Source organism: Miniopterus schreibersii (genome assembly GCF_964146895.1).
Source record: "Miniopterus schreibersii genome assembly, chromosome: 4".
Classification (NCBI taxonomy): Eukaryota; Metazoa; Chordata; class Mammalia; order Chiroptera; family Miniopteridae; genus Miniopterus; species Miniopterus schreibersii.
The window spans coordinates 79728422-79748178 of record NC_138105.1 but is presented as its reverse complement, the minus strand read 5'-3'; the positions used below and the strand labels follow the sequence as shown (position 1 = coordinate 79748178).

General features: G+C 41.2%; 1 protein-coding gene across 12 annotated transcripts in view; it reads left to right on the top strand.

Annotated features, from left to right (window-relative positions):
* The window catches only part of HNRNPM (heterogeneous nuclear ribonucleoprotein M), a 41881-nt gene that overhangs the window by 15074 nt on the left and 7050 nt on the right, over positions 1–19757 (top strand). For 2 of the 12 annotated variants that reach the window (XM_081136289.1, XM_081136291.1), the window contains exons 3-12: positions 1757–1850; positions 3358–3396; positions 3514–3549; positions 4252–4405; positions 5234–5283; positions 6751–6811; positions 10139–10240; positions 11532–11576; positions 12494–12571; positions 16554–16652. In XM_081136289.1, the coding sequence (XP_080992415.1) occupies positions 1773–1850; positions 3358–3396; positions 3514–3549; positions 4252–4405; positions 5234–5283; positions 6751–6811; positions 10139–10240; positions 11532–11576; positions 12494–12571; positions 16554–16652 (742 nt within the window). In that variant the 5' untranslated portion in view covers positions 1757–1772. Of the gene's footprint in view, positions 1–700; positions 780–893; positions 1672–1732; positions 1851–3357; positions 3550–4251; positions 4406–5233; positions 5284–6750; positions 6812–10138; positions 10241–11531; positions 11577–12493; positions 12572–16553; positions 16653–19757 lie in introns of those variants that run through there. The other 10 variants (XM_081136293.1, XM_081136292.1, XM_081136287.1 and 7 more) reach the window with 8 other exon arrangements.

Here is a 19757-nt window from a genome sequence, read left to right as displayed (position 1 = left end):
TGTTTAGATGCAAACTGAGTTCTAAATTTGCATTTATCTGTGCCCTTTAATGAGGAGGTTGAGAAAGCAAGAATAAAGCCTGGGTGAAGTTACAGAATTTGTGGAGTGTAGTGCATAATGAAAGTACAGGGCCCCTTGTTTAAAAATTAGGATGTCAAGACCACAGCAATAGCAGAAAACTAGGTATGTGGCCCTCCTGAGTGCAGGGCCCTAGATTATGCAGGTTGCCCACCCTTGTATCCTGCAACACCATGTGTATGCCTTTGAGCATATACACATCCTTGATATAGCATTTGAGTTCAGCCTAGTGGCATTGTAATTTGTGTGCTGTTTATGTGCTTTCACCAGTAAGAGTGCATGTGTAAAACTTCCTCCCTTACCCAAAAAAGTGAGTCACGCAGACTTCTTTCCTATAGATTTGGATTGCCTCTAGTCATGATTGAGAGTCCAGACAGGGAAATTGATGTGGAAATAGCTTGTTTATGGTGGGAGGAACATCAAGGACATTGTTAATGAGTTTCACATACCTTTACTGCACACCTGTAATGCCTAGTTCTGTGGTTTAGAGAATATGGAGTGTTTCTGGGCTTTCTTATAAGGCAGAGGCTCCATACAAGGTTGCTGATGATTGTTCTAAATTCCCATTGTTTTCTTGGCTTTTCTCCCTTGGTTTATGTGTCGTCTGGAAACTGATTTGTAGTTGGTGAGGTAACATACGTGGAGCTCTTAATGGACGCTGAAGGAAAGTCAAGGGTAAGTGTCTTGAGAGAATTTCTTCTGTGGATTTACCAAATGAAAAATGTAACTGTATGGTGGCGTGGAATCGAATGAAATCAGGAAGGCAGTGAGTGCTCATGTTATAGTAGCCATGTTTGATTTTGCCAAACATTTGTGTGGGGTGGGAAGGGATTTGTAAACGGGAGTCCTGCTTTTCCAAATGGCTGGCCAAAGAGCTTTTTGGTATTCTGTTTGGATGCCCAATTTTGATAACTGGGGACCAATTGTAGCATTGTCTTTTTGTTAACAGAGGAATTGGCTGTGTGTGAATTATGCATGGAATTTTAGCGGTGGTATATTAATGTAAAACGCGTGTTCTTGTCTAGAAAATGATACTCTTGGTTGGTTGCTGAATTTGAAAGTTGTGTGAACCAAAGGTTCCGAAAAGTTGCCTTTGTGCCAGTAAATTGTAAAACAAATATTTAAAATCTGAACGTTTAAAATTGGCCTAGTTTAAAGAGAAAATAAACTATTTTCTGTCGTGCAATAGAATGGCTTAGAATAATCCAAAGGATGAGCTCAATTTATGGAAGGGATGGATTTAGGAGGAGTATGATAAGGAATTGATTGAGTACAAAGGGAAGCAGATCTAAAAAGTTTGTGTGATTTCTTGGAGAACCTGAATTTAGGTCTGCTTATTTATAACTTCAGCAATTATAGTGCAATGCTGGTAATGTGCAGGGAAAGGAGGTAATAAGGAGTGCAGCTTTTAATAAGGAAGGCTAGGCAAGACACTTCTGTCAGCTTCCTCTTAGAAGGGTTAATTTAAAAAAACAAACCTAACTTTGTTACATAAATCATTTTTATAACTCATTGATATTTACTTTTTTTTTCCTTTTTTTCCCCTTTCCTTGCTCTTCTGATTGGTCTGTGGCTTCTTCCAAAGGGATGTGCGTAAGTATTGTCTAGTTACTTATTGGCAATTGAGCCTTCTAAGTTGCAGGACTGGTTTCACTCGTTTCCTTTTGACTCTTCGTAGTGTTGTTGAATTCAAGATGGAAGAGAGCATGAAAAAAGCTGCTGAAGTTCTAAACAAGCATAGTCTGAGTGGAAGACCACTGAAAGTCAAAGAAGTAAGCTCTTGAAACACTAGATGTAGTTTGTAATTGTCAAGTCCTATTTGGAGTTAGGAAAAGACAAAAGTAGTCCTGGACTATGTTTTATGGAGTGTACCCACCTGTTTTTAATGAAGAGGGTCAGTCACAGGGTTCTGTAAGAACTTTGAATTAGTGGCTGAGTACATCCTGAGTGACTACTGCCTGCCTTCCTAACATCTGTGATCTTAACCAGCCTGCCTTGTTTTCTCAGAGTCATTCACATCGAGCCTGTGGTTGTTTTTAAAGGATTCTATACTTAACAGTTTGACCCCTATTCTTGGCCCTCCTTTTTCCTTTTTTTAAATGTTTTTATTGATTTCAGAGCAAAAGGGAGAGGGAGAGAGAGAGAAACATCATTGGGAGAGAGTCATTGATCAGCTACCTCCTGCACGCCCCCTACTGGGGATTGAGTCAGCAACCCAGGCATGTGCCCTGACCAGGAATCAGACCTTGACCTCCTGGTTCAGTAGGCCTATGTTCAACCACGGAGCCATGCTGGACAGGCTCCTTTTTTCTTTTTTATGTTGAGTTTGTCATGACTCAAATCCTCTTTCATATCTAATCCAAATCAAATACCTTCTCTCCCTCAAGGAAGAGGGAGGTTTTTTTTATTGATTCAGACCCTCCTTGGCCTTTTTCCCCCCAATCTTCACCTCGGGATATGTTTATTGATTTGAGAGAGAGGAGGGGGGAGAAAGAGAGAGGGAGAGAAACATTGATGTAAGAGAAACATTGATTGATTGCCTCTCACTCACCCCAACCAAGGAATGAACCTGCAATCTAGGTATGTACCCTGACTGGGAATCGAACCCTTGACCTTTCGGTGTACGGGATGATGCTCCAGCCAACTGAGCCACACTGGCCGGGATGCTCATTGACTTACTTTGTCTGTTGTTCTTGGAGGAAGATCGGTATATTTAGAGCTCAAGGAGGAAAGTGTGGTAGGGTTTAAGTTCTCTTGTGTGTCGAAGGTGATACACAAAAGGGCAGAGAGTTTAAGAATAGTGTCAATACCAGAACTTCACAGACCTGTCCAGACTACATGGGAGTCAGATGCCTGAATAATGTGAAGGATGGAGTACCTTAGTGATCTAGAACTGTTTTTTCAAACCTTTGGGAAAATCACTGATTGGGTTTGCAGGAATTACAAAACCCCATTGAATAAGTAAGAGTCAACTATGCCAAGCCCATGAAGATCTTATTTCAATCTGGAAGTTATGTGTTGTGTCAACTAATTATGTCAAAAAACTCAACCCACCCCCCTTTATTTTTTTAGTTACTTAGTTCAGTTGAGACCTAAGTTTTACACCCTTCCTTCCTTGGTCCTTTGGCTGGTATTCTTCCTGGCCTGGTGGTTTTAGTTCATTTGAATTTTTTATTATAGATTTTGAGAAATGCTTTCCAAACAATCTCTCAATTTCTGAAAATTTGGGGCTATCACTTACTGGGTCGGTTAAATGTAACACTTTTGTGCTCATTTTAGGATCCTGATGGTGAACATGCCAGGAGAGCAATGCAAAAGGTGATGGCTACGACTGGTGGGATGGGTATGGGACCAGGTGGCCCAGGAATGATTAATATCCCACCCAGTATCCTAAATAATCCTAACATCCCAAATGAGATTATCCATGCATTACAGGCTGGAAGACTTGGAAGCACAGTATTTGTAGCAAATGTAAGTAAACGAAACAGTGTCTGAAGTAGAAAAAAAATCAGAACTTTATGAAACAATCTTATCAATGTGTCATAAAAAGTAGGTTTGATGTTTGAGAAGAAAAACTTAAGAGAGGGTTATGTTATCTTCTTGATCTACTTTAAAAAATTAGCCTTGGTTAGGCTTTGTTCCCTAATGACCACTGCGGTCATAAGTTATAGGTTTGACTGTGGTCCCTTGGGGGTTGTGTTTACTGGTGTTTTTGTTGGTGTTTACAAAAGTAGCTGCTGAGTCTGCATTCTTGGTGAGTTTATTTAGGTGCAGGGTAAAAAAATTTCTGAGCAGAGATTATGTACTGACCCTTCCCCCTTCTTGGGTCTGGGATAAATGGTAATGCCTTTGTCATTTGCAAAGGGAAATGTTTTTAAAAAAGAAATGGGTAGGAGAAGATGATATACTCTGGGGAAGCAATTTTTTTTAATGTTTAATTATAAACATTACTTTGAAATGATTGAGGTGACTTAGCTGTTATTTCAGAGAAAAGAGACGGTAAATGGCAGTTAAGGCCAGGCTTTATAGTCCTATTTGGAAAATACAACTGCAGTACATAGTTTTTGTGATATATTTTTCTAATGCTTGCTTCCAAACAAAGCACGTTGCATGCATGTAATAAAAATGTTGTTTTTCTTAAGACTGAGATTTTCTTCCCCTTCTCTTGATTAGCTGGATTATAAAGTTGGCTGGAAGAAACTGAAGGAAGTTTTTAGTATGGCTGGTGTGGTGGTCCGGGCAGACATTCTTGAGGATAAAGATGGAAAAAGTCGTGGAATAGGCACTGTTACTTTTGAACAGTCCATTGAAGCTGTGCAAGCTATATGTATCCTTTTACTGGAATTGAAGTCTTGGGGAACAGTTTGTCTAAATGTTATTTTAGTAATACAGGTTTGTGTGGGGAAGTGGTAACTTTGTATCTCTATTTTCTGAGTGAGGAGGGAATGCATTACTGTGGAATTTGAAAAGTTCTCTGTGATGGAATTAATTTAGTCCTGTGTAGATAGAAGGGCTGGTTAGAAAGGAGGCACATTCTTATGGGTGGTGGTCTTTTCCAATGATTTCTTTTTAGAGGAGTCTGGTTTGAAATGGGGAGTCCAATGAATGTGTCACTGGAGAAAAAAAATCGGTTAGTTCATATATAAGCCTTTGCAGGGCCCTATCTCGCCAATGGATTGACATCATTCTGAAAGAAGCACTTCTCTCTTACCCTAGGCTGATTACCTTAGAATTACATTTTTGTAGCCGCAATGTAGAGTACCACACAGAACACAGTTACTGAATTCAGGCAAGATTGTCATTGAGTATTTTGCCCAGAAAACATGGTACTTAAAAAATGTTAGGATACCTGGCCTGTTGGACATGTATAGAAAACTGATGCCAGTGCTTAAGAGGATGGTTTGGTGAGAAGTATAAGGTGGTATGAATGAAGCTCTGCACCTAAGTTGTAAGCTGAGGTTTACTTACTTCCTCCTTGAGCTTTATTTATTGTTCCTTTTATGCTGACTTGAGAACCAAACACAATTACTTGAAAGTATGATGAGGAATCAAAATTGCTCAGAAATTCATCACACAATTTAAATTATTTTGTCTATTTCTCTCCTGCTGTGCATGTTTTTAGAATTGTAAGAAATTGCCTTAATTTTAATATCAGCTATGTTTAATGGCCAACTGCTATTTGATAGACCAATGCACGTGAAAATGGTAAGTTAATAGGATCTCTTCATAATACATTCAAGTACATCTAGCAAGAACATGGAATTGTTAAAAGTGCACATACAGCGATTTTCAACCAGTGTGCCGTAAGAATTTTTAAAACATGCAATACCTGACTCTTTATTTTTATTGAATTTATTGGGGTGACATTGGTTAATTAAATTATGTAGGTTTCAGGTGTGTAATTCTATAATATATCCTCTAATACTTGACTGTTTAGTCAGGGACACTGACCTCTTCCCTTAGATCGTCAAATAAAATGACAGCAGCCAACACAACAGTAACCATCTGGTGTGAATGAATCAAAAGTATATCTATTTTTTTGTCAAATTGTCAAGGGAGATTTATTTTTATTTATTTTTTAAAATATCTTTATTGATTTCAGAGAGAGGAAAGGAGAGGGGGGGAGAGAGAGAGATAGAAACATCAGTGATGAAAGAGTCATTGATCACTGCCTACTGCGTGCCCCCGACTGGGGATGGAGCCTTCAACTTGAGCATGTGCCCTGACCAGGAATCGAACCCCAATTGCCTGGATCCTAGGTCGACACTCAACCGCTGAGCCATGCCCGGCCGGGCAAGAGAGAGATATTTTAGTGTGCCGCAGAATTTTAGCAATTAGTTTATGTGTGCCTTGAGATGAAAAAGGTTGAAAATCAGTGGTCTAAGTTAAATAGGGAGTGGTATGGTGAGCATATTTATGATAAAAATAACCTTTGTTCATGCAGCTCTCACTTCAGATATATTTTTCTTTGCACAGTTGGCTGATTGGCATGGTGAGGCCAATTGAGTATTCTGCTTGAGCAAATGATCAATTTCAAAGAACGATTATATACCGTGGGTTTCCATTGGAATGTGGTGAGGGCAAGGTAGTTAGCACTCAAATTCAGAAATAAAATAAGAGGAACTGTAAAGGAGTTTGTTAAATTACTTGAAACGTTTAGTTTAGTTTTGTAGAAATAGGTAATTGCTTCATGTGATTGAAAACTCAAAAAGCATGAAAAAGATAATGTGAGAGTCTTGCTCATGCTTTGTACCCAGGTCCTGTCCATGCCCCACAATATATACATAAGTGTATATTTTAATCCTTCCCCTTTACACAAAAGTTAGCAAGGTATACTCCCCTTTTTTTTGAAGGTTATTTTGGAATTTATTTATTTATTTATTTAGAGAAACAGTTTGTTGGTTCACTTATTTATGCATTTATTGGTTGATTCTTGTATGTGCCCTGACTGGGGGATCAAACCTGCAACCTTGGCTTATTGGGACAACGCCCTTCTTAACTAAACTGAGCTACCTGGCCAGGGCTCTATACTCCTTTTGATACTTGTGTGATATTCTGTGGTGAGGGTGTATAATTATCAAACTAGTCCTCTGTTGATGGGAATTGTTTCCATCTTTTGCTGTTGCCAACAGTCTTCTAGGAATACTGAGATTTATTCACGTTCTTTTTCAGGATGAGAGGGCCTTACCAAAGGGAGATTTTTTCCCTCCTGAGCGTCCACAACAGCTTCCCCGTAAGTGTCTCAATTATTATGGCTGAGATTTTGGATTTGATTTTATACTAACCAGAAAACTACAGTTGCCCTTGAACTTGTGCTATGTTATTCTGCAGTACTCTGGGTGGTTCTTGAGGAAAAAATTCAAAAAGGGGTTTTTTTCTATAGAATATTTTAGGGTGAAAATTGAGCAGATTCACAGCTTAGCAAGGATTGTTAGGATTGGTTTGTGGTGAGACAGGCTAGCCACCCAGGATAGAGAGAATGTATTTGGGCATTTTGAAGAGTGTCCTGGGGTTTCGGGAAGGAAGAACCCAAAACTGCAAAGGGAATTAAAGCTAGGCTGCACTTGAGTCCAGAAGAGATAGGTTATCATCATAGGGCCTAGCATTTCCACTCCTAGGTACACTATGAGAGAACTAAAAACTTTCATCCACACGAAAATTCATAGCAGCATGATTTCAGTAGATGAGTAGATAAATACAATGTGGTAAATCCATACAGTGGAACATTACTCAGCCATTAAAAGAAAAGTACCTATATGTGTTACAGCATGGATGAGACTTGATTCCATCTATAGGAAACATCCAGAACAGGTGACTCTGTAGGCAGAAAGTAGATTAGTGGTTGCCAAGGACTGGGGAGAGGGATAAGTGGAGAGTGTCTGCTAATGGGATGGGGTTTCTTTTTGGGGTGATGAAAATGTTCTGGATTTAGATGGTGGTGGTGATTGCTTAACTCTGAATATACTAAAAATAACTGAGCTGTACACTTTAAATGGGTGACTCTTTTAGTGTGTGAAGTGCAGCAGTCAAATTTTTTATATAGGGTTATTTGCAATATCCAGGTGCAAATCTGCTGTAACAGAGAAGGCTAGTTGATAGGCTACATAGATAGAAATAGTACACATTAGTGAAGTCCGGCACTCCATCTGGCAAGTTCATCAGGGGTAAGCTGAACCTGAGCACAGACAGTAGTGGGAGTGAAGTCCTGTTGTAGCATGGGGGTTGGAGAATCAGCAGTGCTGGCCAGGCTAGCATGTAGGAGGTAGACTGTGGGGAGGATGGGGTGGGTGGGGGTGGGAACTGCTTGTTCTGTGTTAGGGAGGACTTCCCACTAGGTAAGGCAGTTGGGGCGGGGCATTTTGGAGGGCTAGTCAGTGCCTCCATTCTGGAGCAGTGACTTAAGTATGGAGCTCAGCCCTCAGAGACTAGAACACTAACTCTTGAGGGCCTTTGCAGATTAGGGTTATAGAAGCATAATAGAGGCACATATTGAGGGGAGGTCGATGGCTTCAGGAATAGGAGATGGGCTTATCTATTGAAAGTTAACATTTATTGAAGGACCGCATTTCTCTGTCATAATCAATGGGATCACTTGCAGTGATCTTCCAGGTTCAGGGTGATAGCTTTTGTTGACTTTCGGAGGGGTGGGGTGCTGCTTGGCAACTTTGGCAGGCACACATGGGGCCCCAGGGAGCCCATTATCCATGGCTTTTGGTCTCTGATCACATTTCAGAGGGTTGACTTGAAGTGTTCAGTGCGCTGGGGAGTTAAGTAACCTTGGTGGTTTCTTGCTGCTGTTTCTATGCAATTCAAAAACAGGGATGTTAATCAGATTAAATACTTGGGAACTCTGTTGGGGTCTTTGGGGATGTGTGTGTGACAATGATTAATAAAATGATATAGGCGTCAAGCGTACAGTTCTGTAGTATATCATCTGTATATTATGTGTGTTCACCACCCCAGTCAAGTCTTCCATTGCTATTTATTCCCCATACCCTCTTCTATCTCTGTTTCTAATGAACTTTTTTCCATTTAAAAAAGTTACCTGGTCTTGGTTTAAGCCTCAGACCATGGTGACCTAGAGCATTGCAAGTGTCTTACACTATCTCAGGCCTTGTTGGATACTTTTAAATTTTTGATTTTATTATTAAACATGTTTTTATTGATTTTTTAAGAGAGGAAGGGAGATTGATAGAGATAGAAACATCGATGAGAGAGAAACATCAATCAGCTGCCTCCTGCACGCCCCCTACTGGGGGTTGAGCCCACAACCTGGGCATGTGCCTTGACTGGTAGTCAAACCAGTGACCTCTTATTGCATGGGACAATACTGAGCCGCACTGGCACAGCTGTTTTTATTGATACTAGAGAAAGAAACAGGCAAACATCAGTGTGAGAGAGAAAACATTGATTGGTTCCCTCCTGTATGTGCCCCAGTTGAGGATTGGGCCCGCAGTGTAGCTGTGTGCCCTGACCTGGAATCAAAACTGCAACCTTTTGGTGTATGAGATGACCATGCCAGTCATGGTCAACCAGCTAAGCAACCCAGCCAGGGCAAGCCTTGTTGGCTATTTTGAGACCAGTCTGTATTCTTGGGTTTCTCTTTGTGGAGTGTGGAGTTGAAGGTGGGCTGGGTATCTGTCTATGGGTTAGGAAGCTTTGTGAGTAGAGGGTGGATTCTGTGATCCCACTAACTTAATTGGGAGGTAGAGGTGGGCATATTTGTTTATGCTTCCCACCTGATGTCCTGAGTTGCCTCTTTTTGTTGTTTGCTAATACTCACCTGAGGGTAATTTTTCCATTGGTTTTTAGAGAGAGTGGGGAGAGGGGGAGAAACATTGATGTGAGAGAGACACATGAATTGGTTGCCTCCCAAACGTGCCCTCACTGAGGGACTGTGGTCAAACCTGCAACCTGGGTGCCTGCCCTTGACCAGGAATCGAACCTGCGACCTTTTGGTGCATGGGGCGACTAACCACTAAGCCACACTGGCCAGGACTTGAGTTACTTTTTTTGATCAAACATTGCTCAGTTCACCATTTAGGGAAACAAATAGGTGCTTACCATTTTTATTGTGTTCAGTTATTTGTAACTTTCAGGTGAACTGATTTTTAGGTGCCCTCTTATACATATCACCACCTCTAATCTGTAATGATATATAAAAAGTTATACCTTAAAAAGGACAGCTCCTAAATGTACCACTATTGAGTTACAAATTAGACCCTGGGTTTGTTTTCAGAGTTGGGGGGTGGGAATGGAGCTTGACAGTTACGACTCTTTTTTCCTTTTAGTGTCGCGGTTTATTCTAAGTTAGTGGAATTTATACTTTTTTATTTCAGAGAGAGGAAGGGAGAGGAGGGAGAGAGAGGAAGAGAAACATCAATGATGAGAGAGTCATTGATCGGCTGCCTCCTGCACGCCCCCAATGGGATCGAGCCCGCAACCCGGGCATGTGCCCTGACCGGGAATCGAACCCCGATCACCTGGATCTTAGGTCGACGCTCAACCGTTCAGCCACGCCTGGCCGGGCTATACTTTTGACTTTTTCTTTTCCTTTCAGATGGACTTGGTGGTATTGGCATGGGGTTAGGACCAGGAGGGCAGCCTATCGATGCCAATCACCTGAATAAAGGCATCGGCATGGGAAACATAGGACCCGCAGGTGAGAATTAATTACAGTGTATCTTGATTGGGAACTTAGGGAAGTTATAAATTACTTACTAACATTATATAATTAAAATTATTAATTATTGGGATAACTGGACATTGAAGAATTTAGAAGAAATAAAGATTTGATTCAGACAAAATTCCCTCCTTTTTTGTATTTTTCCTGAATTGGATCCTTTTTTCCCCCTAAAGCCATCATACCCCTTAGCACTTTATCCTTGCATGACCTTCTGAGCAGAGATAGTTAAGCCATTTGGTAAAAGGAGGTAAGCCAGAGAATTGGTCTTGCTCAAGGTCACACTATCAGTTAGTGATAGAGACTATAGGTCTCCAGACCATGGGACCACAACACTGTCACAGTCTGTTACCCATACCCTCTTGGGCTCAGGCCTTGATGTTGACATGGCTTCTAGAGGTAGGAGCATTGATGGATGCCAAAAGGCATGGGGGGGGCCTCATTACATGACAGCATAGATGTTGTAAGCCACGGGACATGTTTTTGTAGAAAAGAAATAGCTAATGAATGAAAGCATGGACCTGTAGAATAAACTTTAAACTTTGCTGTTTAGCATTTTCATTTCTGTGCAGTGAGGCATTTATATACTATTAAGAAATATTTTATTTTTATGATTTCAGACTTAAGAAAGAAAGCCTGTCTTTCTTGAAATCCTTTGAATTTCAAGATGGGTGCCCCTCCACCCTGCTGTTAATCAGTTCTGTATATCCCTTGTCTTCCTCTCAGTTTAAACTCTGGGGGCCTACCTCAAAGGCCTGGGCAATCCCCTTAACTGGCTCTACTAATATGACCACCATACCCTCCTGCCTGACACCTAAGAGGAAAGGCTGGGGTGGGGGAGGGAAGCCTTAGTGTTTTTAGAAACTGCTTTTTACTTAAAGAATTTTACCTTTCAAAGAGATTTTTAAATACACTTCTCCTAAAATAAGCTACTAATTAATGTTTCCTAGTTTGTTACCTGATAATTAGATTTCATGTTTAAAACTATCTGCCTTAGTCATTTAATTAACCTATGTGAACCCTACAGAATTTTGAGTCACATGGTGATTATTTTGCTAAAGGTTTAAATACTTTCTTGGAAATGTGATGGTTTGACAGTTAAAATAGTAGAGTCGTGTGTGTGTGTGTCCACCCTTCTTCTTGACAATTAAAATATATTAGTAATCAGAGATTGCATTTGCCTGTTTAGAATGTCTTGTGTTTTTTTGTTTAAGTTCAGATGTTACTGCTTTGACATAATTTTAGTTTGCATTGACTTTTTCTTTTTAAGGAATGGGAATGGAAGGCATAGGATTTGGAATAAATAAAATGGGAGGTAAGATATTTGAAATGCACAAATATAATCGCTTTTAGGTGTGGTTTTCTCTCTTTTTTTCCTCTTTCTCTTCTCTTAAGCCCTGCATGAAATTCTCACTTTGATTTCCAGAAAGTTTGAGTCTCGAAATTAATCTGTTGATCCTTCCAGTGGGTGTCTTGGCCTTTTGCTTTTTAAAGTTTTTTTGTTTTTTTTAAAATATATCTTTATTGATTTCAGAGAAAGGAAAGGAGAGGGGGAGAGAGAGATAGAAACATCAATGATGAGAGAGTCATTGATCGAGCCCGCAACTCAGGCATGTGCCCTGACCGGGAATCGAACCCTGATCGCCTGGATCCCAGGTCGACGCTCAGCCACTGAGCCACGCCTGGCCGGGCTAAAGTTTTTTTAAAATAATGTTTTTATTGATTTCAGAGAGAGGAAGGGAAAGGGAGAGAGAGAGAGAGAAACATCAATGAGTGAGAACATCAGTTGGCTGCCTTCTGCACACCCTTTACTGGGGATCGAGCCAGCAACCTGGGCATGTGCCCTGGCTGGGAATCAAACTGGTTACCTCTTGGTGCATGAGTTGATGCTCAACCATGGAGCCACACTAGCTGGGCTGGTGTCTTCGGTTTTGGTTCTGGCTTTCTCACTGGCTCTGTGACCTTGGGCAAATCACTTCATCTCTCTGGGCCTCTCTTTGCTTGTCTATTCATGAAGGGGATGGATGAGATCAGCCTTGTGAGCTGATTTTTAAACAAGGGGCATTAGCATTTGCTTTTGTTTTTTCTAAAAGTCCATAAACTTGGTAAGTAAGTTCCTGGCAGGAAATGAAATATGCCTAAAATGAAACTTGGCTGGGAAAACAGTTTTCTTTTCCTGATCAGTCTAAGCAGTCTTGTAGGGATAGTGCTGAAATGTGAATTCTTTTTCAGGCATGGAGGGACCCTTTGGTGGTGGTATGGAAAACATGGGTCGATTTGGATCTGGGATGAACATGGGCAGAATAAATGGTAAGACAAATGTTGCCTTCCTGCTTGCTCTTCCTCTTTGCTGGTTATTGGGTCTTGGGTGACCTTTAGGCAGTAGACCCATTTTTAAAAATACATGTTTTCATTGATTTTAGGCAGATAGGAAGGGAGAAAGAGAGAAACATCAATTGGCTTCCTCTCATGTGCCCTGAATAGGAATCAAACCAGTGATCTCTTGGTACATGGGTCTTTGCTCAACCACTGCGCCACACCGGTCAGGCAGTAGACCCATTTTTAATAAATGATTCTCCCTTCCGCTGAATCAAATGTCTTCAAATTGCCTTAAATATAAATAAAATCATAGGTTTATATTTTAGACACTAGACTTAATGGTAGGTAAGTGTTTATTTTCTTAGTCATTAAACTCTTGAGATGTCCTGTGTTCTGAATCTTCCCCCATTAATAGTCCAGTAAAAATGTAAAGCTATCTTATTGCCTTTAACACTAGCAAGCATCATGTAGGCACCTGTGCTTATGTTTTGCACGCTTTAAAATGGTCTCCAAGTGTAAGAGATTAGTTTCTTCAGTGGTTTTGATGAAGTTCATGTCTCCCCTGTAGTGCTGGACTGATGAATTCTTGATCAACTGATCTGATGATTCTTGAGTTGTGAGCAGAAGCATTAATTTAGTTTTTGCATAACACAAATTTTTGTGCACTATCAGTCAAATCTTACAGCTTTTCCAACCTCCTAACAGATATAATGATAATACTAATTATAATGACAATGTTATTTCATTTAGCCCTTGCAAGAACCACATGGTGTGTAGGTACTGTTATCCCCATTTCATCAGAAACTGAGGCCCAGAGTGTGACTTGCCTAAGGTCACCTGGCTAGTAATGGTGTGATATGGATCCAGGCTGTCTGTCTCCACAGTCTGGCTCTTAATGTGCTGCAATCCTGCCTTTTAGAATTGCTTCTACACTGGCATTAGTCAGCCCTCCTCACCAGCATGGCTGTTGAGTGTGCCGTGAGAAACCTGCAGTCTGTCTTTCTAAAATCCTTGGTATTGGTGGACTCTGACCCCACCTGTGGGAACACTGCTTCCTTTGTATATACAAACTTCTTTAGAATGGGAAGTCATAAAGGATTTGGGGTTAAACCTTTTTTTGCTGGTCCATAGGAATGGATGATAGGGAGATAGTATAGAGCAATAATACTTCACTAGGATAGACTTGATATTTCAGCTGTCAACTGGAAAAAGATGTTCCTGATGAATAAACTGTTCTTCATGAGGTGCCTTGTTCTAGATGATGAGAAGAAGATGTAGGAAGGTCCTCACCATGATTTAGGAATGAACAAAGGTCTGTGTTGCCAGTGTGCTCTCAGGGTGATCCTATGGTTTGTGTGTGCATGGGATTTTTAATAAAAATGGAAGTTGGAGAAATTTGGCTTGATAAACTGTTTACTCAGAACAGATGAACCGTTAGAAAGGGGATTTGGGTTGTTACTCTGAGTGGACTGCTGTGATTTAGAAGTAGATGGGAACAGGGTCTGGGCTTTGCTGAGCCAGATGGACAAAGTCCTTAGTGACCTGGCAGCTGGAGTGCAGCAGTTACAGATTTTGAGCCTGGTGTTAAAGGTTTAAAGTGCTGATTCTCAGAGTTACAGTGGGGGATGTGTTCTTAGGTTGTGTCCTTAGGTGTTCTTGAGACATAGGTACTTAAGAGTTCTCCTCCACTCTCTACAGTAGTGAACAGGGACTTTGTTATACTTGAACTGTTTTCTAATTGAATGGTGTGAACTCTAAAGCCGTTGGTTGCTTGATCCAAGGAAAGTTTTAATCACTGGAAAATATTGAAGATGTTTCAGATTTAATTTAATGTTTAGTTGTTGACCATATTCGTAAGTTGTGGTCACAGGTGCTGATAGTATTAGACTGATTAGAAATTAATCAGGTTCTTGGGGCCAGCCAACCGGTCAGTAGATGTCAAATCTTGATAGAATGGATGTAAAATTTTTAATTAAAAGATCATCATATCAAACAGTGACTGATTTGATGCAATATTTGGCAGTGAAAAAGTGCGCTCTTTTTTTTTTTTTTTTTGGAGTATATTGGAGTTCACATAGAATTTCCTGAACTCTGCAGCCCGTAGACAGTGGGAAGATTAGTTCTGAGGCCTTTGCCAATGCATTAATGCCTGTATATGACTTTCTTATCTGAAGAGGGATGGATGCTGTGTTCTTCACAGGCTTATGATAAGGATTAAAGAGTGCAGCAGAGCTCCATCTGCCACTTTGGGATTTTTTTGGTCTGCCTACCAGACACAGGCTTGCACAAGTTACCTACATTTCTAGCAGAATAGCATGTCACCAATCCATGGGATTCAATTTGGTTGATTCAAACTATGAATGTAAAGTCCACCATTGCCAAAAACTGCATTTCCATATTCTAGCCTCATTAATGCTAGCCTTTTTCCAATTGAAATCATAGGGACATAACCATTTTTTGTAGTTGTGCAATAAAAGGTGTCCATTATATAGCATCTATTTACCTGATATTTCTAAGGAGCAAGATTAACAAACTAGATATTTCTAGAACCTCTCAATATGTGAAGGAAAAAAGGTGTGATATGCATTTTAAGTCTTGCTTTAGCTGAATATAAGAAGAAAAGTAGCCAGTGTTAGGAGTCAGAAGGCTTTCTCAAGCAGGCAACATCTGTGGCAGGGCTTTTCTACACAGAAGCTAGGACCTTTGTTTTTATTTTTGTATTTTTATTATTTTTTGCCCAAAGTTTAGAGGTTTTTTTAAAAATATATCTTTATTGATTTCAGAGAGAGGAAGGGAGAGGGAGAGAACCATCAATGATGAGAGAGTTGTCATTGATCAGCTGCCTCCTGCACACCCATGACTGGGGATTGAGCCCACAACCCGGGCATGTGCCCTGACCAGGAATCGAACCTTGATCCCTGGATCCTAGGTCGATGCTCAACTGCTGAGCTATGCCCAATTGGGCTAAAGTTGAGATCTTTAAGTTACAAGTCAAAAGAGTTTTCTATTGTTTTTATTGTTTTAAAACACAAGGCGAAGACCGTCTAGAAGCAAGGCCACTGTTGCTCCTGCAGAGATAACGACCCTTTCTCAGACAACTGTCCTTCTATTCCTTTAAAATATACAACTAACTCAGTGTCCACACTGACAGCAATTACCAGGGACATTGGTTTCCATTCCCAGAGGGTGGAGTTTGAGGCAGTAAGACCTTGTTTTTAAAAGACATTGTAAAAATAACACATACTCCTGCCAGCATGGGAAAAAATGAAGAAGTTACCCAAGCTCCATTATGTAGATGGAACCACTTCAGTTGTCGGTAGAGAAGTTCCGGTACACGTGGGCATATTTCTATATGTATATTCAAATGGCTGTGCTTGTGTATTAGATAGAGCATGGGCTTTTATTAGGTTTAGGTTTTAACCTTCGCCTCACCCCTTACCAGGCATGTGACCTTGGTCAAGTTATGAAGTCATTTGAGCCTCAGTTTCTTTGTAAAGGGGCGGCAGTGGTGGAGGGTATTATAGGTGTGTGTGTGGGCTGGTTGTGAGGATTCCTTGAAATAGTAGCACACATAAAGCCCCTGGCAGGGCAGGGCATGTGGCAAGTGCCCCAGAGATGGTACCTGCTGCTGGTGGTACATAAGCAGGTTCTCTTGCAGCCTACCTTTGACTCAACATGCTCTGCAGTCCCCTATGTCAGTTTCTAGTAGCAGGTGCTTGGTGTGTCCATTGTGTGGCTGTAATGGAAGTTGTAAATTAGTCCTTCATGGAGTAAGGTAGGTTGTTTTCAGAGATTCACTTGAGGTGACTTTATTTTTTTAGGAATAAAGGTTGAATGTTGGTTTCATATAGAAAAACTAAACATGCTGACTTTGTGGTGGCTGCCGTTGTTTCTATAAGAGTTTTTTGTTTTGTTAATGTCTAAAATATAATGGTATTCCTGGAAAGGCCTAGGGTAATATTTTTTTCCACAGAGATGGAGCGTGGCATGGGTGGAGGATTTGAGAGAGACTTTGCCAGAAACGAGATGGGAATGTCTCGAAGCTTTGGAGAGCCCCTTGGCAGAGGAATGGGTAAGAAGGCCCCGTGGGCCCCGTGGTGGCAGGGTCCGCCTCCTGGGGGTGCAGGAGCACTCTGATGTCAGAGATTCTTTCTTAGGCAGAGTCCACTGGTTTTCCTTAGTCTTTCAAAAAATTGTTTGTTTTCTAGACCTAGATAAAAAACTTTTTGGTCCTTGAATTTTTTTATTGCTATCTATAGCACTACTTTTGGTCTTTTCTGGTAGCTTCTTGTCCACATTGGTATGAGATATTTGCTGGCTATGGGAGTTGAAACTGCTGCACTTACATAACTCTGGCTCTCTATTCCTGGTAGAGATTGTCAAAATCCTGCCAAGTAGGGGTGTGGGTCTCTTTAGTCCAGGATGCTGTTCCAGTCAACAAGGATGGCCTGGTGTGCTTGCTGATGCCTTTTGAAGGAGAGAGCTTGGTGAATTAGAGAAGTTTTCTAACATTGGAAGGCCTTGAGTATTGAGCATGTCTAAATGCAGAGAAACTCTTTTTAGTGTTAGATTGCAAAGCAGTTTCTTCTTTACTTTTACATGGACACCTTTCCCTGTTTTGAGTTTAGGTTTTTCTGTGACTTTCAGCTTAATTCTTCTTTATTAGTATGCTGCAAGGAGATTATCTATCCCTGGGCTCAGAAGTTTGTTTCTCTCAAAGGTGGTTTAGAGCATGGATTTCCTCCTGCCCTGTGCCCTGTCTGTCCCTCATTTTCATCTGCTTCTCACCTTGTGCAGATAAGCTGCTAGGTTATAGCCTCAGAGTGCCCAGCCTCTGTCTTTATGGGACACTGTGGGCTGGGTGTGAGGATTTTAAGCTTTTTGGGTCTAATTTTGTAAGAGCTGAGCCGTATTAGAATTTACGGAGGCCCTAGAAAGAGTCACCATTCACCTCATTAGTAAGACAGGATTCTTAATTGTGCACACTATCTCTAGGACCCCGACTTCTTTGTGTTCTTCGTGAAGATCAGGAACTACTAGAAACTCCCTTGGAGCAGACAGTGTTGTTAGTGGAGACCTTTTTTTTTTTTTTTTTAATATATCTGTATTGATTTCAGAGAGAGGAGAGGGAGAGAGAGAGATAGAAACATCAATGATGAGAGAGTCATTGATCGGCTGCCTCCTGCACGCCCCTGACTGGGGATCAAGCCTGCAACCCAGGCATGTGCCCTGACCGGTAATCGAACCCCAATTGCCTGGATCCCAGGTCAATGCTCAACCGCTGAGCCACTTCCGGCTGGGCTGGTGGAGACTATTGTTTCACATTTTTACTGACTGTGGTTAGGTGACTTGAATGACTTCCTTGTATTTTTCTAGGTTGGTAGTGAAGATTTACCTTTTTATTTTTCCTGTACTTGCTTGATATGACCAGCTTTATTCTAGGTTGTTCCAAAGCTTTAGAATTTGGGAGTAAGTTTATAATTTGTATGTAACTAGGTCAGTAAAAAGTTTCTTTTTGCCATGATTGGCTTTGTTTTTGTGTTTGGAATGGTAGAGTGTTTTTATAATGATTTTATTTTTTATTTTTAAAAAATATGTTTGTATTGATTTCTAGAGAGAGAGGAAGGGGGAGGGAGAGAGAGAACATCGATGAGAGAGAAACATTGACCGGCTGCCTCCTGCATGCCCTGTACTGGGGAATGAGCTCCCAAAACCTCGGCATGTGCCCCGACTGGAAATTGAACTGTTGACCTCTTGGTGCATAGGTCAAGGCTCAACCATTTAGCCACACCGTCCGGGCATGAAGTGGTAGAGTATTTTTATTATTTTTAATATGTCTTTATTGATTTCAGAGAGAGGAATGGGGCGGGGAGAAACATTAATGATGAGGCAGTCATTGATCGGCTGCCTTCTACACGTCCCCCACTGTGGATCTAGCCTGCAACCTGGGCATGTTCCCTGACCAGGAATTGAACTGCAGTCTCCTGCATTATAGGTCGATGCTCAGCTGCTGAGCCACGCTGGCTGGGTGGTAGAGTGTTTTAAAAAACGTTTTAAGAACAAGGTGGCACATGACTGCTCCCATAGCCACTTTTTTCTGCTCTGAGCCCTGAATCCTTTTTGCTGCTCTCTGGTGCCTCTCTGTGATGACGCTGTTGGCTTCCACCCGGTTCCTGCAGTGGCACAGTGGATATGGTGAGGTTACTTCGTGTGGCAACAGGAAACTCGTCCTATTCTGACCTGAATAAAAATATCATCTACAGGCCTGGTGCTCTCCTGCTACTTTGGCACTTTCTCTCTGATTGATTTTGTTGTCTGTCCTGAAGCCTCCCAAAGTGACCATGGGCAAGAAGAAGAGGCTTTGTTTTGGAATTCCCTGCTGCTACTTGTCATCAGACCTAAGTTAGTAAAAAGGTCTTTGTACCAGATGAAATACTTGTAGGTTTTTAGTAGTTACCTGGATTAGTTTTCCAGATTGAGTTCTTGATTTTATTTTCTGTGTTTGACAGTTTGATCATTTTGGTGCTACTTTCTGTAGCACCTCATTGTACTCAGTGTTCCTTTTCAAACCTGTCAAGGCAGTAGATCTTTGCGCTTCTTTGTGCAAACAATTGTACTTGGTGCTACAGGGATATAGATAAATATGGGGTCCTTGACCTTTATTCAGAACATGGTGCAGCTGAGGAGACAATGCTAAGAGTGCCTCTGGGTAGTACTGGAGGTCAGTACATCAAAGTGGCCTAGTAAGCAACTGATGGAGTTGATTCCTGGGCCCTAGGCAGCCATGTAAGCACCACACAAAGGTGATGGTTTTCTCTGTGTTCAGATTTTAAAAAGCACTGCCCTAGATGGCTAATAGAAGCATGCTGCTGAGAGAGTCCTGGATCTGAGCAGAAGATATGGTTTAAGCTGAAGCAGCTGGTGTCCAGGAGGGTTCAGCATAGGTAGAGGGTGTGCTGACAGGGCTGGGCAGTGTCAGGTGCAGAGGCTTGGAGGTGAGGGTCTACTTGGGACGGGAAGAACAGATTCAAATTGGGAGTCATAGCAGGGAGGCCTGTGTATCACTGCCCATGAAAAGAATTTGGCCTTTCTCTTTATTTTTTTTTATCATTTTAATTTAAAAAATATGTATCTTTATTGATTTCAGAGAGAAGAAGGGAGAGGGAGAAACATCAAT